Here is a 15996-nt window from a genome sequence, read left to right on the forward strand (position 1 = left end):
TTAAAATGAAAAATGTCAGTCTGGTATGGATTCTTTTGAATTGTACTGAACATATAATGGGAATGCTGGATTATTTGATTATCAAAGTTTTATCTTTGATTAATAAACTGTTATGTTTGAGGTAATTTTTCCATCTTTTGAAAAAGGTGAGATAAAAATATTTTTCTACTGAATTTGGCTAAGAGGTAAAAATCCTGAAAATACTCAGAAACAAAATTTGGAAAAAAAAACATTTCTGTCAATTAAAATATTTTGTTCATAATTCAGATAGTACTTTTCTACAAAATAAATCTGTAGGTTTGTGGATTTTTTTAACCTAGAAGAAAATGAAATAAGCTGACTTGAGAGCATTCTTTGAAAAATGGAGTTCAAAACTTCTGGGGTAAAATGCATTTTGAAGAATCTCTGGTTTTTAGCAAGAGAAATAATTTTGCCAGAAAGTTCTGAGCCAGTCTCAGCATCCTGCAGTTCTACTCTTGAATTCACTTACTGCAATGTTGTCTCCATATATCATGGTCCAGCTAAATCGTTTGTTAATAACTGAGATGCTTTTGTCTAAATCATCTTACAACTTTGCAAAATTGTAGGTTGGAATCATCACATTTTTATGAGACCCATCAAACATCTTTGTGTTCCTAATAGCAGCAGTAGAATCCATAGGTCTTATAAAACGATATTTCTTGGGAAGGATATATCTGTCAACTGTGGCAAAGCAAACTGTTTCTGTGTACACCACAGATTCAGAGAGCCTTATGTACCCATATTTGAGAACAACAGCGCGCTACTTATTCAACAGCTGGAATTGGTCTTCAGAAGCAGGATTCAATACTTACATAAACTGCTAATTTCCAATGTGACTTCAGTCAAGTGACTTACTTCATCCTGCTGAATCTTAGCTTCTCATCTGTAAAGCAATACTTCCTTCTCTCCTTAGTCTATACAGATTAAGAGATGTAGATTCTCCTGCTTTAACACGCAGTGCAAGAGAATGCATGTAGAGAGGTTAACAGAAAAGCCAGTATTTGATGGTTTCCTTTATTAAAAGTTAATTCCTTAGCTAGAATGCAATTACAATAGACTGCTTCATTGTTGCTTTTCTTGTAATTATGAGACATCTGTCTGATTCTGAAAAATAAAAGGCAGCTGAGAAACAATCTGGAACTCACACAGTGCTTTGCAGCAGCTAGTAGATTCAGGTTCCTTTTGTTTCAGATTATTGAACCCTACTCACTGCAGCGGACTTCAAATCTGCTCATGCAGATCGGTGAGACCAAAGTAATGTGATGGGTTATAAATAAGAAGATGGGCCTGTGTGATATCCCAGTAAAGACAAGATACACGTATGAGATTTCATCTTCCTACAACTGTATGCTAGCTGGGGAAGAAAACGGGTATGTTTCTTGTTTCTCTGGGAAACTTTTCCTTGGCAATTTGAATCCACTTTTCTCTTATCTCCACAGTGTCAGTGTCTGCTCATTTTGCATGTAGGTGGCTGCACACAACAATCTATGCACGCTGGAGAACTTACAGAGATGTGGTGAGGAAAATAAAGATGGGAATTACAAGGGAAGGAAGGTGATGAAATAGAGGATAGTGGGAAAGTGATAAAAACATAAATAAAAGTAAGGGAACTTGATGAAGAGGGGGACACTAGAAGCAGTGAAGAAGGGAAAAGATCAATTCCTAATATGAAACATTCTGAATAGTTCTTAGACACCGGCTTTGACATGAATTACCACAGGTGGTTGTGACCCAGAGACCTTGCAGAAGGACAGTAGAGAACTAGACTAAACTGAAAGGTTACAGCAGTGTGCTCGAAACACCACTGCTGGTAGCAGATTTGCATCTGCTCATGGCACTGGTCTGGTAGCAGTTGTGATGCTAAATTTGAAAAGCAATACATAGATAGGCTATGAAGTCCTGATCACTTTCTATAGAACATGACAGGTGCAGAATCTATGGCAAAGAAACAAGACTGAAGTGAGCTTGGAGGAAACTGAAGGTGGAGTGAGACATAAATCCGGGCGAGGAAGTGCCTTTGGCTGCAAATTTCTGAGTCTATGTCTTGCATTCTTTTTCTCTCTTTCACTGTTCTCTTTTGTCATCTTTAAGTATCTAGGTATTAATCTACATAATTTATATACTCATGAAATATCTGCTAAGGTCCCATGTCATTTCATTACACTTCCTGGGTGACCATTCTGCAAATCTGAGCTTTTTACAGTCATGTATAAGAAGGAAATCTAATTTAAATAAAAATAATCACAGATTTGTTAGCTGGGCAGAATTTGGCCTTAAGCATTGGTGTTTTTTCAAAATATTCCTAATATAAGATATCGTCAAACCATCTTTGGTACATCTAGCAACTACCCATTGCCTTTGGAATTGTTATTTATTCTGAACAAACATACACAAAGGTGTTTTTTGTGTTCCATCTTTTCTGGTGTTTAGGTCAGATGTGTTTTCTAACTGGAAAAAAACCCAACAGTAGAAATGAGACTTCAAAATACTGTTAGAAATACTGCCCATCAGCTTTCTAACGTAGGGCAGGTATCTCTCAGAGACGCTGCACAGGACTGGCAACCGAGATACATGCTGGCAACAGCTGAAGTGCTCAGGACATATTTCTGTCCTCTTGAACTACTCCATGTCCCTCAGTGCATAAGACAGCCTGAGGAGCCTAAATTATAACAGTTTCCCTGGGCTGCATTTTATTTCAGAGCAGACTGCAGTCTTTGTGGTATGAAATGCTGGAGTCCTACACTGTCACGCCTGCCTTGCTCGGGCTTGCGAGAGATGCACAGCACTTCTGGAAGCAAGACATTTCTCCTGTGCAGGCGCAGTGCTTTTAGGATCTCCCGGCACTCTCTGAGCCCTCTTTCCCCTGCAAAGGGGGTGTAATGGAAGCGGGAGTCCCGGCCTTTCTTTGTAAGTGACATGTGGCAAATAATGATTCTGGAGTCAGAGGCTCAGAAGCACAAATTCCTTTCACTGCCACTCACCTCCACTTACGTTGCCCGCGCCTAATTCTCTCAGCTTCATAACAAGATGTTTTAGCTGCATCTCTAACTCCCAGTGCCCACCTCATGATTCTGCCATTTCAGGGCACACTTAAGATGTTTTAGGTTAATTATAGATGTGCAGCAGTACATGAGTGAGTGAGAGAGAGACACAGAGAGATGATAACAGCCTGCAACTATGCGAAGGGTTTAAATGCTGAGAAGACAGGGAATGTATTAAGTATGAAACATGGGCTATTACTAGGGTGAATGAGACGTAACTTAGAAAGGGAAATACCCAATGAATTCTCTGGAGAAGTTTTCCTGACAGTGTGATTATTAAACTGGGAGAGTCTCCTCTAGCAGAACAGGAGAAAGATTTCTCACGTGGGAGGTTCAAAATCTAACTGGAAAAGTGTAACGGAGCTTTTCATAGGGAACAACTTCAGGCTGGTGGTGACTGCAGAATTGCCTTTTCTGGCTTCTCTTTGTATGTCTGCATACAGAGACAGATTCGTAACTACACAGATGTAGATAACCACATATGACTCCTTCATGACAGTGGCTCATTCATGACAGTGATATTCATCGTATATTTTATGTTTGGCATTCTCATTTCATCAGGGCTCCTGCCCATCAGTAAGAGTCTGCTACAATGCTTCTTACATTTCTAAAGCCCATATAACTCCAAACAGCTGTCATGGGACAAAAGAAAACCTGTCAGAGTGGCATTTGCTTTTTATTCTTGAAAAAGTAAAATTTCTTTCAAAGATTACACTGGCCTGAGGCTTAAGAGAGGTAACATTTGGCTCTGTGCTAGGACAGATTTTATATGTCATCATCCATTGGATTTAGAAATAGCAGATTTTATGTGAGAAGTCGTCTGCTCTAAGACCTGCTAGGTCAGGGTATACTGTACATGAAATGTTTTGCTGTATTATGAAAAGTTTATTATTTTTATTGGAACATGTACAGATAATAAAAGAATAATCTGAAAGGCTGAAAAAAAATACAGAGAGGGCCTGATCCTACACATTTTCAATTTTTCAATGCAATGTTAACTACTGTAAATGATCTGAAGTCTGTGGTAGTAAGTGGTCTATGCTTTAAAGTTTTTGAAGAATCAAGCCTTTATTTTTAAGCTAAATGGTTTTTTTTTTTCATTCAAATGCTGAATAGCAGTTGTGAAGATTTCTGGGCATCATAAGATCACAGTGTGATTTTTATATTCACATTTTTGCCATGCAGAGGGAAGAACTCACTCATGTTCTGATTTTGGCTGCAGTCACAACAGTGTCTTGTTGGTTGAACAACACATCCAGTTTTGCCCATGCACATGTGTCATATATATATATATATATAAAAAAATTTGCTACCCCATTAATATTGTGTACACATTGAGGCTTCATGCTCATGTGTGTTCAGGCTGTTTTAGGGTACGTGCAGATCATGTCCACTGCAGATCTGTCTGCCCTCCCAATACTCCACACTGCCTGCACTGTCCTTTGTCTCTGGGGTCACTCCCAATAGCTAAGTCATGAGAAATGCACACAGCATGTGGGGACCCTGGTCAGTCAGACACTAGAGTATTTTTCCTCTAGATGACATTACATAAGATACTTCAGTAGGTTTTTGCTTCTTTGCTTGCCTGTTTGGTTTATTTGAGGCTGTAATATCACTTTATTGCAGAAAACAGAATTATTTTGGCCAAAGTACTGGGGACTTTTAGCTGGGTACTTTTCTAATGGCTACGAGAAAGCAGATGTGATTCTGGATTTACATACATTATGTGGTGCCCTTTTCATTTGACCTTGCACTATATGGCAGGGGGGGTGGTGGTGGTGGGGATTGATGACCTCTCAAGTGCATCAGGCTCCTAGATGCACTGTCCTGCTGGATTAGAAATTTATAACTTGAGAAAAGAGTAGAGAAAGCAGATATTTAGTTATAAAGTAAACAAGAAAATACAGACTGTTTTGTGTAGATAGCTGGCTCTGTCTCAGTTTCAGCAGAGTCTGTCTCTCTCTCTCTAGCCAAAGGGAATGTAGGATGTGACAGGGAGGGTCTGATTGGGGAGGAATTCAATGCAGCTATCAGCAGTGGGCTTCTATGTAAATACTGTAACACCTCTGAACCGAGGAACAGCTGAGATAACACTGTAAACTAATCTCTAGTGCCCGAGAAGCTGGCCAATCCCTCACATTATATGGTTTCTGTAGAAAAGATGTGCTAGGGAAAAAAAGCAGCAGATTTAAATTATAGATGGCAACTTACCATGGAGTAAAATATGCTGACTTGTTAAAATTGAAAGCAGCATATGGTAAAGTATTTTTTCTTTGAAATGGTACTCTGTACCAGGGTGTATATGCTTATACATCCTTGCATATATATGAATTCTTTATATAAATAGGCATTGCTATCACCAAAATATTTTCACCTCTCTGTTACCTGTGCCTAATCAGTTTAGATAAATATATACTCACTTGGGGTCCTTATCCCATCAGTATTGATTTTGGTCGATTTTTTCGTCAATACCAGGAAAAGTAAGAGCCAAAGTTTGTTCAGAGCAGAGGCACTGAAGCACAGTCTTTCCCTGCTTTGACCTTTTGAAGTCACTGTATTTCACAGTCCTACACCCTCCTTTCTTAGGTAGCTAAGAAAAAAAATTAATATATACATACATATATATACACAGATACATACATACATATATATGTGCATATATATTTATATATACACATGTATGAAATATACATGCACACACCTTTATACACAAATAGTGTCTCACCTGAAACAGGTTGTGTCTCCTCAAAGGCATTTAAAGAAAAGCAGGAGCTATCAATGGCCAAGAAGTTTGTTGCTACATCTGCTTCAGAGTTGTGCTCAGAATTGGGCACAACCCCAAGATAAACTGGGGTTGGGGTGGAGCTAACCACCTCATCAATTGTGCTAGAAACGAGGAAACTGATTCCCCTATCTCCGATTTCAGAAGAAATTAAAAGTCTAAGCATCTCTGACGCCCCCTTTGGATCCAGTTTAGAAATGAGTCGTCGGCGATTTACAGTTCCCGCACCCTTTGTCAGAGCCAAACCGCAGTGCAAAGAGAGCCCTTACACCGAGAGCCCCCCCGAGCCCCCAGATTGCAGGTTGGGCTGGATTCACAAGCTCTTTCCTTCCACCTCGTTTAAGATGTATAGAACCATGTGATGGCTGTCAGCCCTTGTATGGCATCTAATAAACTGGACCTGTGTTTAAGCAGTTGATCCAGTTTACTGAGCGTTCCCCTCTTGACCTTTGCATCCCACCCTTCCCTTCTGTCCCAAACCTCAGTTCTCCCCACGGCTCCTCCCCGTTGTGTTGTACACAGGCAGACATGGGGCAGTTTATAAGCCGAGCTCCCGAAGGACACGGTAATCTGCGTTACAGTGCAGTTCCTCTGGGACACGCGTTGACGCTCTCTGCCTTCACATACCAGGCCAAACCCACTCAAGGGATGCTTCTCCAGTCTTTCTATTTTTAAATGGAAAAAAAAAAGTAATCCTGAAGATACGTGGATTTTCTAGGCTCCACCGCTGGAACAAATGATCAATGTGGATGTTTCAACAACTGAGTGGGAAAACAACTGTCACATTACATTAATACCATAGCTGGTTTTTGCCCGAGCTATTCCCATCTCTCATCCTCCGCCCTATACTTATCACCCCACATTACCGATCCGGTGTGCATTAAACGAGCAAAAATGGGGAGCTGAATTATACGCATATTCATGTAAACGAGCGGATCCCATTTTGTGCTATAGCTGTCAAGCAAAAGCGGAGAAAAGCGCGATCTTTGCCGCACGTGCTCATCAAAGTTTGAAAGAAACTGAGGGCGCGCTGCCCCTTCCCAAGGCAAGGCAGGCGGCAGATGCTGCCTCCGGGCAGCAGAGGAGCCTCAGTCGTTGGCACCGACGTAACCTCACGGGTCGCTGGTTAAAGAGGAGCTCGGCTCAGCTGCCCCTCTTTTCGGTGGGGAAAGGGACGGCCGGGGCAGAAAACACCCGCGCGGCTTCCCCCGCGCCCTCCGCCCAGCCCGGGCATCTCCGGCGCAACGTGCCGCGTTTCTGGGTCCGCCCGGGCCGGCGCCGGCGGGTCTCGACGCCTCGGGGCGCCGGGCTCCGGGCGTGCCCCCGGGAGGCCTCCCGGGAAGGCCACCTTTCCCCCCCGCTCCCCGAAAGCGCTGGCCCCCGAGGGGCTGCGCGGGGCTCCCTATTTGGCCATGCGGAGGGCCGGGGGCGCGCTGCCCCGCGCCTGCCTTACATGGGCCGGGCGGCCGGGCCGCGCCGGGGCCGACCGGGCTCCATTCATGGCTGCGCGGCCGCTCAATGGCGCGGAGCCGACCAAATAAGGAGAAGGTGGCTGCCCCGTCCCGCGGCGGCCCTGGCCGACGCTGCCCCTCGGCGGGGTATAAATCGGGGCGTCTCCGCCGAGCCGGCACCCAGGCTCTCCTCCGCAGCCCCCCCCGCCGCCGGTGCTGGTCTGGTGAGTAGCGCGGCGGCGCCCGCAGCCCCGCGGGGACGGGACGGGACGGGACGGGACGGGACGGGACGGGACGGGATGGACGGAACGGGACGGAACGGGACGGGGGCACCGGCGGGCGGCGGGTGCCGGTCGTGCAGGTACAGCCGCTGCTCTGCCTGTGCCTCTCCCGCCTACGGCGTCATCTCTGCCGGGGTCCCCCCCGCCGCCCCCCGCGCAGCGCCGGCCGCCGCGGCCCCACCGGGCGCGACGCCCCGCCGCCCGTGAAGTGCTCTCTGGCCAGGGCCGATAGCTCCCATTTCAAACGCTTTCCCTCCCGTTTCCATCTGCGGCCCGAGGGCACCGCTAACGCTGCCCTAACGAGCGTCCTGCCAGCCGGGGCGCCTTCAGCAGCGCGGAGAAGCAAGCGGCTGACGGATCCCGTTCAAAGCGCTGCCCACCGGCGCGCCTGAGCCACCGAGCATCCTCCCGGGACGGGTCACGTTCCCCGCTCCCGCCGCCGGCTCTCGGCGTGCCGCCGCCGCCGCCGCGCCGCGCTGCGGGGTGGCGGGCGGGCGGGCGCGGCGGGAGCCGGCGGCAGCGCGGGCCTGTCCGCCGGGGTCTGGACGCGCCGCCGCGCTGTCTTTCAGGTCCGTGCCGCCCTCCGAAGATGTGCGACGACGAGGAGACCACCGCGCTGGTGTGCGACAACGGCTCGGGGCTGGTCAAGGCGGGCTTTGCCGGAGACGATGCCCCCAGGGCCGTTTTCCCGTCCATCGTCGGCCGCCCGAGGCACCAGGTAAATACGGAGGCAGGACGGGGGCAGGACGGAGCCTTCCCCCTCCCCTCCAGGAGTCGCCTCCACTCGCCCCTTCCCTCCTTAGTTCTTCCGTCGTGTCCCAAATACCCTGCCCTTCCCTCCGCCCGCTTCTTGCGGTAGTACTAGCGGCACATTTCCAGGCCTCTCCAGTGCTTCCCTCGACTCCCCCTGTCCCCTTCCCTCGACTCTGTCCCTTATCTCCCTTCTAGCACTTTCTCCCTTTCCCCCAGCTATGGCTAACTCGCCAGCTTCCCTCTTGACTCTCTCCCTATTCTCTCCCCTAATGAGCCCAAACCCAGCTTCCTACAAAGCTGCTGCCCACTCTGTCCCCTAGGCCAGACCTGCTGCTGGTGCTAGTTCAAAGGCATCTCCGTTGGCTGAGTTTGCACACAATGTAGTTTGTTTAAGGCCCTTCCCACCCATCCTGTCCAATGTTTCACATACCAAACACCTTCTTTCAGTTTCCTCTGCTTCTTTTGTCTGTCTCTGATCTTACCTTCTTACTGCTCTCTGAGCCTCCTTTTCTCTGTTCCCGTATCATTCTCCTTCTCTTTTGTCACAGTTAAATCAGTACACAGAAAATATGGTACTTTTTCTCCTACAGTTTCCTTGGTTAAAAGTTTGTAATGCTTTTTTTTAACTAAAACATTTGCAATTTGTATTTTGTTATCATGAATAAATTACTGCTGAGGCTCCATAGTAATACGGAGTATCTTCCTTCACTAGAAGGCTAATCTTCCTCTGTATCTTCTGGTTTATACACTCTCTTTGTACGTCTCACTGTATCTTTTCCTGCTGATGATGTTGTGCAGTTTGCTTTCAGTCAAACTTTTGGACCAGAAAAAAAAGTAATTGAAAAGAAGAGGTGCATTATAGAAGGGGAAAAAAATCCTTTCATCTGATGAAAGGAAAAAGGATTTTATGAGAAAGCTTCAAATTCTGTTCACTTAATAATTTAATAATGCTCATTTCTTTTCCTAATCAACCTTTTAGTGGTGTGACTGCTTGTACCTTTCTTGAAAATAGCATAGTTGTGATGTAATTGTTTGGGCTCTGTGATGTTGTCTTCCTCAAATAATGCTTTACTTTCTTCTCTTAGGGTGTTATGGTTGGTATGGGTCAAAAAGATTCCTATGTGGGTGATGAAGCTCAGAGCAAAAGAGGTATCCTTACTTTGAAATATCCCATTGAACATGGCATCATCACCAACTGGGATGATATGGAAAAGATCTGGCACCACACTTTCTACAATGAACTCCGTGTGGCCCCTGAGGAACACCCTACCTTGCTCACAGAAGCCCCCTTGAACCCTAAAGCTAATCGTGAAAAGATGACCCAGATAATGTTTGAGACCTTCAACGTACCTGCTATGTATGTGGCGATCCAGGCTGTCCTGTCCTTGTATGCTTCTGGCCGTACAACAGGTAAAATAAACAAATAATCACTATTTAGATATTTCTTTTCAGGAACTCTCCTTCTTTCCCACTCCAAAGAGGAAGAAAACCCACCGTAACTCATTCAAATTTACAGAAAGCTAGGTATTTTTAGTTTATAGCGATTGATGGTAACAGTAGCAGAAAAGCCAGTACAACATAGTCTATGGAAAGGACAATGTGGACCTGTCTGCATTGCTTTCGGAGAGGCGCTGGGGGACAAAGTCTCCTGCCGCTTGTCATGTTGCAAGCGAGGAGACATTTCTGTGAAGATACTGCTGTTACACAAGTATTACACCAGTTCAAAGGTTTCAGCTGGGCCCCAAAGATGCCCATTATCAGATCAAGACAATCACTATTGCAAATATACTTACTGCTCGGTGTAGTAGCAGTGGAAGGCTGCTTGTATGGATTAGCTTAAAATGTGAATGGAACAACTGTTTTATGGGAAAGTTCACACCAAAGAGGAACGTCCAGGCAAGCAAAGACAGAAGGAATGGGCAAGATCTTTATGGCTAAAATAGAATGATGCTACTTTATACTGCCTGAAAAAATCCTATATTGTGTTGTGTTTGTTGCTGCTTACTGTGCCTAAGGGCTCTAAGCATTTGCTAGGTAATTTCAACTGCTCTCTGACATTTCTCTCCCAGGTATCGTTCTTGACTCTGGCGATGGCGTCACCCACAATGTACCTATTTATGAAGGTTATGCTTTGCCTCATGCCATCATGCGTCTAGATCTGGCTGGCAGGGATCTGACTGACTACCTCATGAAGATCCTCACCGAGCGTGGCTATTCCTTTGTGACAACAGGTCAGTCCTTCAGCTTTGCCGTCCTGTGAAAATCCTCATGTCTCTCTTGGCCCATCTTCCTCCTCTAGTATTTTGCTTATCCAAACCTTGATTTGATACCCATATATCTGCAGCTGAACGTGAGATTGTTCGTGATATCAAAGAGAAATTGTGCTATGTTGCACTGGACTTTGAGAATGAAATGGCCACTGCTGCCTCTTCCTCCTCTCTGGAAAAGAGCTATGAATTGCCTGACGGTCAAGTGATCACAATCGGTAACGAACGTTTCCGCTGCCCTGAAACCTTATTCCAGCCGTCCTTTATTGGTAAGTGTTCCCAGGAAATTCTCCTTTCTGTAGGAGGTGTGAGTGAATCAGAAGATCTAGAAGGTGTCCCACTCCTCTTCCTGCTTATCTAAATTTGGCACTAAATCAAATATAAATAAATAATGAGTTAGATCCTCTAGTGCCTGTAAGCTGTGCTTGATGTGAGCTCAACTGGTAATTAGCTGAGCTCTGGGCTCTTGTTGCAAGTTTTAGATCAGGTTTTAGGGTCACAATTTTCTAGTGATAAAATGTACAGTTAGAATATCATCATTAGGGAGTTGGACTCCATGGTCCTTAATGGTCCCTTCCAACTCGAGACGTTCTGTGATTCTATGTCACTGATGGCAAGAATAGCTTTCAGAGCTGTATTTGTAAGGCTTAAACTTAAAACAGTATCTGACTCCAAGAAGAAGTAAAGTGTGAGGGGAAAAAAATGGAATGAAGGTGTGTGTATTTATATGCACTGTAATTAAACATTGCCACGGTCAAGATGGTAAGCTTTGCTGTTTGTGAGTGCAGCTGACGGATGTAGCAAATGCTTGTACTCTAACTCCTGAGCAATAAGTGCAGTTGTTCATCAGCTGACATCTTACTGTGGATCTAGTGTCAGCCCTTTCAGGAAGCACCTGTTAAAATTAATAAACTGGAATGCAACCTACAAACACTTGCTTCTGGTTTCTTTTCCCTTACCACCAAGTACTAATATCTTGGTCCATGTCTTGGTTTTGTCTTGCCTTGATGTTTCTAAACAGTATAGACTGTATTTTGAGTAGGCTGAAAAAGAAATGAAGTTACTATTGTCTTCTTTAGTTCTACTTCAACTGTTTTCATTGTCTTTACTGCTGTCTTTACTATATTCAACTAATGCTTTTTTTGAGACTCTGACATAACCTGATACTCATGTTTTCTGCGCTATATAACTTCCTCCCATCGCCAGGTACTAAATAAGTTTATCATCTTGTGTGTCTACTTCTTCTTTTCCTGTATATTTTTAGTATCATTCCTTTGCACATGCATTATGATTCTTACCTTTTCTAACAAATAATTTTCATTTTCTAAGCTAGTTCTGTAATTATTTTTTTAATGTTTTTCTGCAACATTTAATAATCCATAAGTAATTTTACAAAAAAAGATCATAGAATTTCATGTTAATGATGAGGAGAAATGCCAAGAGTTCTTCTCATGAAGACCTCTTGCATAATTTACTGACCTACTGTCTTCTTTCTTCTCAAGGTATGGAATCTGCTGGTATTCACGAAACTACCTACAACAGTATCATGAAGTGTGATATTGATATTCGTAAGGACCTGTATGCTAACAACGTCCTCTCAGGTGGTACAACGATGTACCCTGGCATTGCTGATCGCATGCAGAAAGAAATCACTGCACTTGCTCCTAGCACTATGAAGATCAAGGTAAGGAATTTGACTCCATACTATAAGATGTGGATAAAGACGGAGAATATGTCCACGTCATTAAATTGGGCTATAGGAACAACTCAAAAGTAAGATCATCAGCTGATGGACAAATGAGGAGAAATTCCATTTAATCAGAATAATTATATTGGTTAGAAGCAAGTGTTAGAAAAGAGGAAAATATGGTTATGGATTTTCTTAAGGAATAGTACGTGTTGTACCAGCTGCTGAAGATCTATACTGTTACTATAGAAAAGTTCTTTATTTACTTAAGGGAATATCTAGCGGTTTGTTACATTGGTGATGTGGGTTGGTTGTTCAGAAATGTAACTGTTAAATGAGGATTTTGTTGCTTTTCTTTATCCTAGATCATTGCCCCACCTGAGCGCAAGTACTCTGTCTGGATTGGTGGCTCCATTCTAGCGTCTCTGTCCACCTTCCAGCAAATGTGGATCAGTAAACAGGAGTATGATGAAGCTGGTCCATCCATTGTCCACCGCAAGTGCTTCTGAGCACTTTTTCCCTCAATTTACTTCCCACTCAGGATGACGACAATATGCTTCTTGGAGTCTTCTGGCAACCCTTCCTGAACTCTTCAGTCATTGTACAGTTTGTTTACACACCCGTGCAATTTATTTGTGCTTCTAATATTTATTGCTTTATAAATAAACAAGATCTGGGACTTGCAACCTACAAATGATTGTCTTTTGTTTTATTATAAGTATTATTTTGTCAAAAAAATGAGACTAAACACCCTGGGATTTGGAAACTCTCATCAAACCTATCAATGCCTTCACTGCATGCGTGCCCTAACTGATGTAGGCGTGTTAAGTCATGGTTTTCTATTAGTAAGAATTTATACTTTATAGTTTTAATTTTGAAACTTGAAACAAAAGAAGCATCATATATCAAGGCTTACAAAGAAATAGCCTTGAGGGTAGACCCAGTAAGTGGAACAAGTGGAAGGAAACCTCTCATATTCACTCACTGGGTTTAGAAACGTTTCTTCCGTTGCATTTATTATAACCCAAGTATTTTAATATTAATTTATTGAAAGCCAAAGCTTCTGTAAAAGAATTATGTTAATACATTTAGAATGTGATTTGTAACTGATTAGCTCAATCCTAAAGAGTCATACAATTGTTTTCTGTGGGCTATAAATATTTATGACAAAACGTTAATTCAAACTGACATTTTACTCATCTCCCCTCATCTCTTCAAAGCCAGAGATAAAAAGTGAAACCTTTATTGTACTAATGCACAAGAATCAAACTTCTGCTGTATAAACATACAATTGTTATAATCACGATTATTTTCGCATCATCATTCACATGTCTTAGGCAATTTTTAATCCTTAATCATTGCTATCCTTTGTTGCTATTTGACCCAGATACTACAGTCATAAATTGCATACTTGCCATGGGCTTTTGTGTTCCTCACCATGACTTTTTATAACTGTGCTCTTTGATTTTTTTAAAAAGTAATATCTAAAAGGTGAAGTACAGAATGATCTGGGACATTTTTATTAAAATAATGGAATCAGTCAGTGTCATAGTTTGAACTATGTACAGACTGGAGTTCGCCTAAGCTTGATTTAGGAATCTGTTAAAGCATTTATCAAACTGTGCATGTAGTTAGTTAGGCAAGTGCCATTGCAGGTGTTTGAAAAGATTAGATTTCATGCTAATTTTATTCTCAAATGCTAACTGAAAAAAAATATAAAATAGACAGTTTACATGGTTGCAGGGAAACTTTCTGTTTCTCCCACCTCTTGAAAGGCATTAAAACTGGCCATTAGATGTGATCTGCAATTAATTAGAACTGATTTTACTCTTTGAATATATGAAGATATATTTAGTGTCTGTCTCCAATTTACTTATCATTAGAAGACAGTTTACTGAGGTGCCACTGTCATTGCTTACCATCGGCTTGCGATTGAAATATTCAAATATTTCTAGGTATTTTTGCTTTTGGGTAGAGAAGGTGGATGGAACTGTTGAATATAAATAAAATTTAAACCTACATTTAGACATTTTAGACAAACATAAAAATGGAATTTTAACATAAGTATGAAAATGCAATATAAATGTGAAATACTTATTCTCACATTGCACACAGTATTACTGAAATGCTTCTGCAAATAGGCCTTTTCACAATACAAATTAATTAACCTGTGAATCTGTTAAGGCAAAGTCAACAGCCTCCACTGTTCTCAAGAAGGTTTCCAGAGTAGGGAATCACTCTGAAGTTCACACCGTGGAGAAATTTTGTATGTTATGAAAACATGGGACCTTTTCCAGATTTCTGACCAACACAAATTCAATTACTCAAACTTAAGACATTTGCCAGTGACACTTGCATATTGTTGTTCAGAACCATTGCACTTTTCTCGCTTGGTCTTGCTTGCTACTTTGAAAGATTTGGCCAGTCAGAAAGGTCGTCTCAGGTGTTAGTGTGAATTAGTAGGGTGATACCGGCCATAAATTGCAACTAATTGGAGCTTAAAATGTTAAGCAAGTATGCAAAGGGCATGCTAATTCAGAGCCAGTGGGTGCCTGACTGACTGGCTCTGACTGATAGGTCAGGAATGGCAGGCGTAGAGCTGGCACCGCGTTCATGGCTGTGATGGGGACTGCACCCCTGAGCGTGCGGGCATGAGGCAGGAACTGAAGGAAGCCACTGATTCCACGACTGATGGAAAAATTCCTTCCATAGACATTTTGGGGTTTGTAATTCACAGTTTATAGAAATGGGTATGACCAGCAAGGATTGTGCAAAATAGTGATATGCTTGTATATACGTCGGATGTGACTAAGAAGTAGCAATGCCATACCCTTTTTCTCTTCTTACAGTGTGTTTCCAGATGTATTCACTTTTAATGCGATAAACCCATATTTTGCTGTTGAAAAATATGTATTCATACTGAATGCAGTGAAAACTTTAATAATCCAGTGGGATGGGAATTATGATAACTATTTAAGGAAGCAAAACTAAATCTTTTAAATATGGATAATGCAACTGATCAATTTGAGAGGAATTTGAGTGTTAAGTCACATAAGCTATGATTCAAAACATCGATAAGACATGCCACTGTTAATGTTTACCCTCCATTTACATTTCACAACGAGCCTTAATTACAGTGGTGTACATTTTGTACGGCAAATGAAGATGGTGGAATGGGATGCAGGAATTAACTGTAGAGAACCTATATGATAACCAGTAAAACTATTGCAGACACTTCCTTGAAAAAGGCAAATTAAAAAACGGCTGTACCCAAACCCTGCTGCGACCATCAACCTTCACCTCCGAAACACCTCAGCTAGTGAAGATGCTGACATAAATTTTGAGACTAAAGGATCACAGCTAACCTTCATTGCTCTTGATAAGATTCTCTTTGGATGTAAGAAGGAAACTTAATGTTTAGCCACATTTATAGATTCAACACAGGCATTTTGAAAAGCAGTGTGGATACTTGGCAAAACATCTGTCTGCCACACCAAAGTGTGTTCTGTTATTTGACTTTGCAGCTCCTTGTCACTCTGTACGTACAATGGAGTGGAAGTCGTTCTATGGAAGTCAATCTAACATGATATTTAAGCTGCATAAAGAGGCTTTATTCAGTAATAAGGGCTAAAAAGTGTTAAGAAATACTGACATACATCAGTAAGAGCTGGGTCAAAATCTTATGGCAACCAGAATACCACAGCCCAGTACTT

The 15996-nt window shown here is 42.8% G+C and overlaps 1 protein-coding gene across 1 annotated transcript; it reads left to right on the forward strand.

The window, feature by feature from the left end:
* Window positions 1-7416: 7416 nt before the first annotated feature.
* ACTC1 (actin alpha cardiac muscle 1) lies at window positions 7417-12977 on the forward strand. Its single transcript, XM_052782511.1, has 7 exons — window positions 7417-7519; window positions 8146-8294; window positions 9415-9739; window positions 10399-10560; window positions 10674-10865; window positions 12099-12280; window positions 12649-12977. Exons 2-7 carry the CDS (start codon window positions 8166-8168, stop codon window positions 12790-12792), a joined length of 1134 nt encoding a protein of 377 aa, XP_052638471.1. The 5' UTR covers window positions 7417-7519; window positions 8146-8165; the 3' UTR covers window positions 12793-12977.
* The last annotated feature ends 3019 nt before the right edge of the window (window positions 12978-15996 follow it).

This window comes from Harpia harpyja, chromosome 3, assembly GCF_026419915.1.
Source record: "Harpia harpyja isolate bHarHar1 chromosome 3, bHarHar1 primary haplotype, whole genome shotgun sequence".
Lineage (NCBI taxonomy): Eukaryota > Metazoa > Chordata > Aves > Accipitriformes > Accipitridae > Harpia > Harpia harpyja.

Excerpts from the sequence above, each read along its gene's own strand:
- ACTC1 (XM_052782511.1), top strand. The coding sequence starts at position 8,166 with ATGTGCGACGACGAGGAGACCACCGCGCTGGTGTGCGACAACGGCTCG. Across the intron at positions 8,295-9,414 it reads TCGGCCGCCCGAGGCACCAG|GGTGTTATGGTTGGTATGGG; the intron begins GTAAATACGGAG and ends TTCTTCTCTTAG. Across the intron at positions 12,281-12,648 it reads CTAGCACTATGAAGATCAAG|ATCATTGCCCCACCTGAGCG; the intron begins GTAAGGAATTTG and ends TCTTTATCCTAG.